Genomic DNA, 9699 nt, shown 5'->3' with positions numbered 1-9699 from the left:
AACTCGAACCCACGTTCAAACGAATCCAAACCCAAATCGCAATAGGAGTGAGAAGGGGGAAGATGAACCAAAATGTAGGATTAGGGTTTAAATTCTGGATATTTCAATTGAAGAAGGGTTAGGGAGATGAATGATTCTGATAAAGATGAATGATTTTTGGTGAAAATGATTACAATAATCACATTCATCATGAAAAAAGTTAAATTAGGTTAATAACTTAATTAGATGTCTAAGTTGTTTAAGTAAGGGTAATATGGTTATTTTGTTGGCAAAAAGTTACTAAAAGTGGAAAGAAAAAAATTGTTGCACATAATAAATAGCAACCGAAAATGGCAAATATTGAAAATAACGGTTAATGGAGATAGTATATAAATAAAATGGTACGAGTACTACTAAAAACAAGCTTACCAAAGACGTTGACATCAAACTTTCCTTGCAAATTAACCACTACCACTATTTATTACCACCTACTAAATGAGCGATTAGAATTAATATAAAATTACAAAGCACACACTCTAAAAGACAAGCACGTTAAAATGTAAAGATGTACTAGGGTACTCAAAATTTGGTGAAGGTATTTCCATGAGAGGAAAAAAAAGAGGCAGTACAAAAATTTTACAGATTTTTGAGCTATAGAACTGACCTTTGAAAACTTATAACCTTGGAAGTTCAAAGTCCAGCGAATGAACAATGAAAACAAATCGGGGTATCGAATTAGCAGGAGATCATTTGTATGTTGACTTGCAACAATAAACCCAAAATTGTGCCCAAAGAGTATTAAAATTGTCTTTCTCAATAGTGTTTCTGCGTTCAGCAATCACTTGCTTTTGTCCTTTTCATATAAGCCTGCCCACATCCTTAGCACTCATTCCCAAAATCGGTGCACTGATTGATTCTGCAAGCGGAAACTCCTCATGAATGCACATCGTGTCTCCCGTGTCTATCAGAAGACAGCCCTCCATACAAAATAGAAGCTTGGCCTTATCAAACGCATTTCAGTCTAGCAAAGGTCAGATAGCCTGTGTGTCCTCTTCCTTCGCTGCATGGCTTAGCCATGACTGTTGCGGCACCAGAAGCTTCCACTGCATCGCCTTTTTCAGTTGAATGTTGTCTTTTCTTGTGAGGTGGTGATCTAAAGGAGAAACCCTCATCTCCTTTACCAAGTTCAGCTCTTACTTCTTTAACTTCGTATGTTCGAAGGAGTATCTCAAACGTTCTTATATCTATGAGTAGGAAACTAATCTTAATGAAAGGGAAAAGATTATAACAATTTTGAAACTATATCAAGTTAACAGATAAACCTACCTGTAAACTTCAATGCGAGAGTTTCACATGATCGTTGTACTTGCTCGATGCAAGGCGAAAATGAGCACATAATCCCATCTGGTTTCAACATCTTTCCGGCTGACGGGATTGCAAGCCAAGGTTGAGGCAAATCTAAGAAAACAGCATCAGCCTGTCCTAAATGTTCATCGGGAAATCCCTCACCCTGAATATCTCGAACTCCTACTGTAATTAACTTGTTCACTCCTGTCTTCTCAAAGTCTTCCCTGTCACATGAAATCAAACAGTGAGAAGCTATTTCGTGAGTGACCATGCCAAAAGAACAAAAATAAATCAACTAAGAAAAAAAAAAAACTTTGCATAACGTACTTGAGTACTACAACAGCTGCAATATCTTATTTGCAGTTCTTTTTCTTTATATGTACTCAAAATTATTTTTATTATTATTATTATTGATAAAAGTATAAAACTTCACTAGCCAAACTTTAAATAACCCTATATACAGCAAACGTAACCTAATTTACAGACTCCAATGAAGAGTTCTTTCAATGGCTAACTTCCACAAATGGGACATAAGCATAGTTAGAGAACATCATAGAAATCCCCTTCTTCCATGTAAGCATGAGTCAAAAGTACAAAAGAAAAAGGAGCAACACTCCCGCCTCCCCCCTCCCCCCAGCAACACAAGAAATAGAACAGTTATTAAGGTGTAATGTACAATAGCCATCACCAACTACAGCTTTACCTCAGTCGATCACCACAATTTTTACATCCATATACTAATGCTCCACTTGTGTTGATTGAAAACATTTTTCAGGAAAATCATTTTCTAAAGAAAACAATTTTCAGCGGAAAACAGGTTTGTAAAAAAGATTTTCATAAAAAGAAAAATGGGAGTAAAAGAGAGGGAAAGATAGAGGAAAGGAAATAGAAAGCAAGGAGTTCGAGGAAAATGTGGCATGGTTTTCCTTCTCTTGTAAGAAACTTTTCAGATATGGGAAGATTGGTTTCCACCCTTTAACAAAGAAACAAAGGAGAATGGAGAACTTGAGGAAAATCATTTTCCATGAAAATGTTTTCCACCAAAACAAACGGAGCCTAAAAGCAAAAAGAAGAAAACATAGAACCTTGAGCTCAGCCACAGAGTAAATGTTCAGGTGCACAAGCTCAACAATCATTTAAAATTTGAGTTTGCCATACCATTCAAGATAATCTAAGGAGCAAATTGTAATTCCAGCGATACTTCTATCAGGAACGCAACTACAATTCAAGATAATTAACTAAATTTAATTAATTAATTAAACAATTCATTTGAAGGCAAACTTACCTAGCTGAAGCAGCCCTTTGCTCATGGAAATCAAATGTATACACATGACCTATCGGTGCCACAGCCCTGGCAAGTGAAGTCGTGAGAGAGCCGCTGCCTGTACCAGACTCCAGGACGACACATCCCGGAACTATTTCCAAGTACATAACTATGAAGCTAATATCCGCTATGTACAAAATCTGAGTCCTGTGGCTTAAAACCAATGTCCACAATTCTGGAGTTGGTGCCAACAAGTAAACGAACCCCTTTTTGTGGCTGAAGACTTTGGACCCAAATGGCTTACCAATCCAATCAGAGTGTTTAAACACTCCAAACCGGTTTTGCAGGACTGAGCCTCCAATTACCTTGACAGCTTTCATGTGGTCATGGCGTTCATAGACTATTACTAGGTCTCCCTCTTGGATTCGACGTAGGAGAGAGAGTCTTTCCGATGGGTCTGATGGTATCATGGTGCAGCAGTTTCCTTACTGTTAATAAACCAGTAATTAATAGGTGCCGAAAAACATTATTATCTAATTTTCCACAATGTATAACACTAATTATCTCCAGCTACGCAGCAAACAATCAAACAATATACATTGCTTCAAACAAATTCTGAATTCTGTAAATAACTTGCATTGTAAACACAACTTAACTTCCAATTCAGTATGTTTATAAAGAAGAACTTTAAAGCTATCAAAGCTTATAGTCTAATAACTGGAGTACAAGTTTTAGCATGAAGTCAACTTATAACCTTCAAAACGGCAAATCTAGCATAGCCAACAACAGGACAGCAAAAACTTAAAATTCAAACTTTTTCCATCCTAATTACCTACTCCCTCCGTATAAGAATAAGTGCATCACTTTGACTTTTGCTCTATTCGCTTACTTATTTCGACTCGATTTTTTACTAATATCTAATAACCAAATGTTATTCAATTATTAAATTAGGCTCATAATTACTAATTTCATAGTTCAATCCTAAAATTAAAGGGTTCTACAACAAATTAGCAACCAAATTTGATTCATTATTGAATAAGGCTAATAACTTTGTTTCTCGTTAGTAATTATAACCAACAGTTCAAATATTCGAACCTTCAATTCACTTCACTATACTGACAATCAAATTAAATTAGAAACCCTAAATTGTGAAATTGATATGACGATTACAAAAGAAACAAGAAGTTACCTAAGAAGCTGCTTCAATGGAGGATTGAAATATCAGAAGGCTCCTCAATGGAGAACGCGAGGAGTGCGCTTCAATGGGAAACTGAGAGTGAGAGAGAGGACAAGTAGGGCTACATTCTTCCGTTTCCTTTTTCTTTTTCGAGTTTTTCTACGTGCCCCAATTTATATCACTTTCTAAATTGTAATTCCATTATATATTTTGTTTCCATACGTTAACCTTGCCGTTATTCTGCCGTTAAAAAATTCCGTCAATGGGGCCCACCCTCCATTTATTAATATTTTATTATCGATTTGCGCATTGGAAAACCTTCTGTTAAAGGTTTTGGGGGCTATTTCAGTTCTTAAGGGTCCAAATTGAGCTCAGATTTCACAAAAAAGCAACGTAAATGCCTCGTGTTGCGTATTAAAACGTGAAAATGTAAATCGAGACATATTTTAATAAGCAAAACGAGGCATTTAAGTTATTTTTTTGCCAAATTTGAGCTCAATTTGAAACCTTGATGAATAAAATAGCCCCCTAAACCTTTAACCGAAGGTTTTTCAACGCACAAATCGATAAAAAAATATTAATAAATGGAGAGTGGGCCCCATTAACGGAATTTTTTAACGGCGGGATAACAGCAATGTTACCGTATGGAAACAAAATGTATTTGGGGTTACAGTATAGAAAGTGATATAAGTTGGGGCACAACGTAGAAAAGTGAAATTAACAAGGTTACTGTATAGAAAATCCCCCCCCCCTTTTTTGGGAACAAAATATTATCCATTAAATTAAATTAGCCTGCACACACGGAATCTTTTAGGACTTTTGATGACTCATGTTTTTACTTCCTCCATTTCTTTGAAATTAGGAAAATTTGTCTAGAACTACTCTAAAGATAGGGTCATTTGTGAACTACCTTTTTTTTTTTATTTGTTTAGAACTGCCTGAAAGTTATGAAGCATTTGGGTAGCACTACCTAATAGCGTTTTTCGTCCAATTTAGACGTTAATGGGGCTCACTTTTTCACTTTTTCCACCTAATTAATCCCCCAAACTACCTTCCCTCCTCCTCTCTGTAGATAATTTAGAGTGTCGGAGTGGAGCGCCCGCGCCACTGTTCAGCGTGCCCACGCAAGGTGGCGCGGCCCGCGATAAAAGCGCGTCAAAATCCCGCTAAGTTTCTGGAAACTTGCAAATTTTGGCAGAATTGGGGAGGCGCGTCGGCGCCTCTTTGGGTCGCGCCCGCGCTGCTTCCCTCGATTGCGGGTTTTTGCTGTTATTTCCTTTTAATTAAAGGAGTTTTCGTGTTTGGAGGAGAACAAGAGTTTTTCCTCTCCTCTCCAATATTCTCTCTTCTCCACAATTTACTTGAAGAAACTTGCAATCTCTTCATCTAATCCTCTATTAATTAAGTTTGTTTTTGAGAATTTGATCATCTTACTACAATTCTTAGTGCAAAGATTGTAGTGTTTGTCTATTGTATCTAGTGGCGGATCCCGAATTCGATTAATAGGTTGTCCCATCATCGTCCATCGACCGCATATAATATCAAAAAATAGTCAAAGCTTGTATAATAGTCAAAGCTTGTATCATCGTCCATCGACTTAGTACTATACAAAACCTGAACTCTAAACCAAATCCCTGAAAAATCTCAACCAAAATGTTCAACAATCAACACAAACTTGAATACACCTTTTTTGGGGTCTATGTCAATGCAAATCTACTTCCCTTGTACGGTATACATGGTCTCATGACAATTAATCAATGTTTGTTCAAACAAATCTCAGTGCTATAAAACTCCAAGTTACCAGCAAATATTCTACCTCAAAGCTCAGAAAGTCAAAAGCATTCATATCTATAAACATCATTTTCTATGGATGGCAAGCATTACCATTTGAACTAACGTGATTTAAATGAACTCTATAAGACACCCCCATACAGTCATAGGAGAATTGTGCATAAGTCACTGAACAATGCTACCAAGACAAAGTTCACCCCTATTGGCCCTATTCAATCATCAACAGTCACCAATCCTTGATCAATTACCCATTAAACTATAAAAATAACCCCTTTACACACATCTAATGCTAGGACTGCTCATAAATTAATTAGGAAGCTCAATTCAGCAAGCTATAGTTCATGTCAACTTACAATAAAAAACTCAGAAAAATAATCAAATCTAAGTAATAAAGGATGCTCTAGAAATGAGTCAATGCTAGTGAGTTTCTCAAAAGTGGGAACTCAGCGAGCACTACATTGTTATTAATTTGCCTTTCTTAGTGCCCATGGCCTCACACAAATGCCACTCTATTTCTTAATATCTTCAAATCTCTGGAGCGTTCATCTCAAATTAAACCAGAAAATAAACATTAAGTTATTTTGTCTCAGGTAATCGTAATCGTACAGGGCTAAAGTAAACATTGCCCTCCTACATATCCAATCAGAGACTAAAAACTTCTTACCATAAATAAAGCTAGGTTCTGATCGAGCTTCTTCTACAATAAGACTCCAAGCAAAAGCACAACTGCAACTGCAACTATCTCAATTAAGAGCTACTTAATATTCAGGTCTTAATTGGGTATGTTTCTGGCCCCTGCTTCTACAAAGAAGGCAGTCAGATGAGATATACCAGAACACTAAACTTCTCATAAGTTCATTCGTTTATTTCACTAACATTTTCATTTTACAAGTTCATCCAACATGAGTTACATAACCCAGTGAGTGCAAAGGGAAACACAAGTTATGAGGAAAGGAACAAAAAGAATTCCTAATCAAATCTAAATCATACAAGAAGGGTTCTCTCAAGGTTATTAAAACAAAGGTCCCCAAGGCGAGCAATTCTACCTGACCCAGCCCGACAGCCACTCCCCAGGCCCCAGCCCCCAGCCCAGCCCCGACAGCCACCCCCTCCCCCTGCATCGCCACCGAAAGCACCCTAAATTGAGTATATACTGACAGTCCGAAAATTAAATACACGATTAACACAATTGCAAAATTACACAATAATACTAGATTGTCAAAATCTAACCTTAGAGAGTTAGAGACTGCTTCAATGGAGGAGAGGAAGAAACAGAAAGTCAGAAGCCGCTTCAATGGAGAATTTCGAGTACACTCCACAAGACCACAAACCAAACCCTGCAACACATTAGCAACCAAAATTGACTCAATTATCAAACTAGACTCCAAAAATTATGTTTAATTCTTCGAGTATCTATAACCAATAGTTCAATTATCCAACTTCGAAGAACCCTAAATTAAGTATATAGTGATAATTAATTTATTAAATTAGGTCAATGATTAAAGAAAAAGAAGCATCTAACCTTCGAGACTACTTCAGTGGAGGAGAGAAAGCTCAGAAGCCCCTTCAATGGAGAGTTTCGAGTACGCTTCAAGCCTTCAACGGAGGAGAGAGAGAGGAAGCCGTGTTTGTGTACTGTGTTTTCTGGGAGGAGAGAGAGAGGAAGGAGTCAAGGAGTACCGTGAATAAACTAGGGGTGTTCAAAAAACCCGACCCGTTTGTCCCGTCCCGAATTCCCGATGACCCGTAAAAAACCCGACGGGAAATTTTCAAAATTTTTTAAGTTTATTTCAGGTTGGGTACCCGTCCCGGTAAAATAGCACTTTCGTGGGACGGGACATAGGACAAGCTTTGCAATTATCGAGTACCCGGATACCCGTTTAAAAAAAAAAAAGAATTTAACACTGCTGGATTTTATTTACTTTTTTTTTTTTTTAGATAAGGCAAGTAGTTTAAAGATTATAAAATATGAGCAATCTGATTTCAAATGATCATCCATAGTCGTCTTGATTTTTTTCACTGGCTATTGATGATCATGGTTGTGTTCAACATGTGTGTTTTCGTGTTTTTGGCCAAGAATTATAAGTACAAAAATGTTCACAGAAGTACGGCTGTAGGTGATTCTTGTAATGGTGAGAACACAGAGGAGATGGCTAGTGTTTAAAAACATGAGTATATTGCTGGCAGTCAGATAATGTAGTAAGTACAGATGAAGTAGAATTTTAATCTCTCCATATTTCTATACACATTTAGTAATTTGCTCTTCACTTTTATCGATTGTTTTTCTTAATTTTCAATGGTACAGTTCATGTTGTATATATAGCAGATTTTTTGTACAAAAATATAGCAGGTTTTAGGTACAAACTTATCTAAAAAAAAAGTAAATAAAATTCGGGTACCCGTGTCCCGTCCCGGATAATTCGGGCCGACTTATCAACTACCCGAAGATCCGGGTACCCGGATTTTCGGGTACCCAGATATGAACACCCCTAGTGAATATAGATCTAAATTTTTTAATTTCTTTTTCAAAAAAAATAGTGTCTGTGTCACCGGACCCACAATGACTACATGTGGGTCCGCCACTGATTGTATCTCAAAGTGACTTTCCGGTTTCAACCCAAGCACCGTGGTGGAGAAATAATCACTTTAGGAAAGTGTTTGCACGCCTTAGACGAGTATCAAGTATTGAAGACTCACGTGTTCCTTGATATTCTCATGTTTTTGTTGGTTTCGTTGGCATGGAGTAAGGCAAGTGTTCATCTTTCATATTTTTAGTTTAGTTTGTAATATCTCTGTATTTTTCATTCTAAACTCGTTAGTGCTTGGATTGTATGTGTAGCTAATTTTATTATACATAGTAATTTCTTCTTATTCCCACAAATTCGTAGTACTAGAATTTGTACTAGTAGGATTATTTCCTAACACTATCTCCTCTTTAATTAATTTTTCCTCCATTCTCACTTAGAAAAATCCTAGAGAAGATAATCAAGTAATTGAATGCAAATTCTCAATAATTCATTGACACTTTCTTTTTAATTCATTGTTTGTTGTATTTGCTTACAAGTTTTAATTGAATGCAATTAACATAATTAGGATTTTAATTAGTGATTCAAATTAGGGTTCATGGGTTCAAATAAATTTGGGGGTTTTGATTTCTAAGGTTTGGGGGTTCAATTGAGTTTTGGGTTTCACTTATTTTGATTTTGAGATTGAATTCAATTGCATTTTAATTACTAATTGGTCATTGTAATTGGTAGGATGTCTAATTCTTCATACCACTGTAATTAGTAGGATGTTTAATTACTAATTAGAGATGTTTAGAATGAAGGGAAATTAATTAGGGAGGATAAAGGAGGAGAGAAGGTAGTTGGGGGGTTAATTAGGTGGAAAAGTGAAAAAGTGGGGCCTAGTAACGTCTTATTTGGACGGAAAACGTTACTGGGTAGTGCTACCCAAACGTTTTATAACTTCCTGGTAGTTCAAAACAAACAAAAAAAACGGGTAGTTGTTCACAAATGACCTATCTATAGGGTAGTTCTAGACAATTTTTCCTTGAAATTACTCAATTTTTCTTTTTTGGATGCTTTTTTTTTTAATTTACACATTTATAAGCGTTGACGATCACCATTAAACCCAATAATCGATGTGAAAAATCTCTTTCATATTGTAATACATTCTCCCTCAACAATTACGTTTGTCCTTTTAGGCGTTCCCTTTTAATGGTTACAATTCAAGTATTTTTAATAGTATTCAATGCACGCATTGCGGGCAAACCTACATATTTATATACTTTAATTAATGGATGACATAAGTAGTTTGTGTACTTTGCATTCATTGTATTAAAATGTATTGATTGGGTGGTTTACATTCACATGGATTATACCAACTAAAGTTGAAAATAATGACAAAATATCATCATTTTTCATTGATCACTATCTTATTTTCCTTATTAACCGTGTAAAACTATCAAACACGGCCTTTTTTGGAAAAGAAAACCTATATTAGGACATTTTTATTTTCTACTTCTATAGGTGGAGCCTTAGCTCAAGCTTTTGGAGAGGAATTCACTACTCAAGAAATGCAAACTAGGATCACTTGAAGATGGGAAGAGAAGGAACTCGACTTCCATGCTTGTATGCTT

At 36.2% G+C, this 9699-nt stretch overlaps 1 protein-coding gene across 2 annotated transcripts; it reads right to left on the bottom strand.

The window, feature by feature from the left end:
• Positions 1-369: 369 nt before the first annotated feature.
• Positions 370-7438, bottom strand: LOC110717355 (tRNA (adenine(58)-N(1))-methyltransferase catalytic subunit TRMT61A-like). Of its 2 annotated transcripts, XM_021896023.1 has the most exons (5): positions 7081-7438; positions 6789-6895; positions 2612-3078; positions 1306-1550; positions 370-1223 (listed from the first exon to the last, which is right to left on the bottom strand). In XM_021896023.1, the coding sequence occupies exons 3-5, from the start codon at positions 3058-3060 to the stop codon at positions 985-987; spliced, it is 933 nt and encodes a 310-aa protein (XP_021751715.1). In that variant the 5' UTR covers positions 3061-3078; positions 6789-6895; positions 7081-7438; the 3' UTR covers positions 370-984. The 2 variants fall into 2 exon arrangements, with proteins under 2 accessions (XP_021751715.1, XP_021751714.1); XM_021896022.1 differs by lacking the exons at positions 6789-6895; positions 7081-7438 and adding an exon at positions 3780-6641.
• Positions 7439-9699: the final 2261 nt, after the last annotated feature.

This window comes from Chenopodium quinoa, unplaced genomic scaffold (assembly GCF_001683475.1).
Source record: "Chenopodium quinoa cultivar QQ74 unplaced genomic scaffold, ASM168347v1, whole genome shotgun sequence".
NCBI lineage: Eukaryota > Viridiplantae > Streptophyta > Magnoliopsida > Caryophyllales > Amaranthaceae > Chenopodium > Chenopodium quinoa.
Note: the sequence above shows the minus strand (reverse complement) of the source record. Positions and strands in the feature narration are given on the sequence as shown.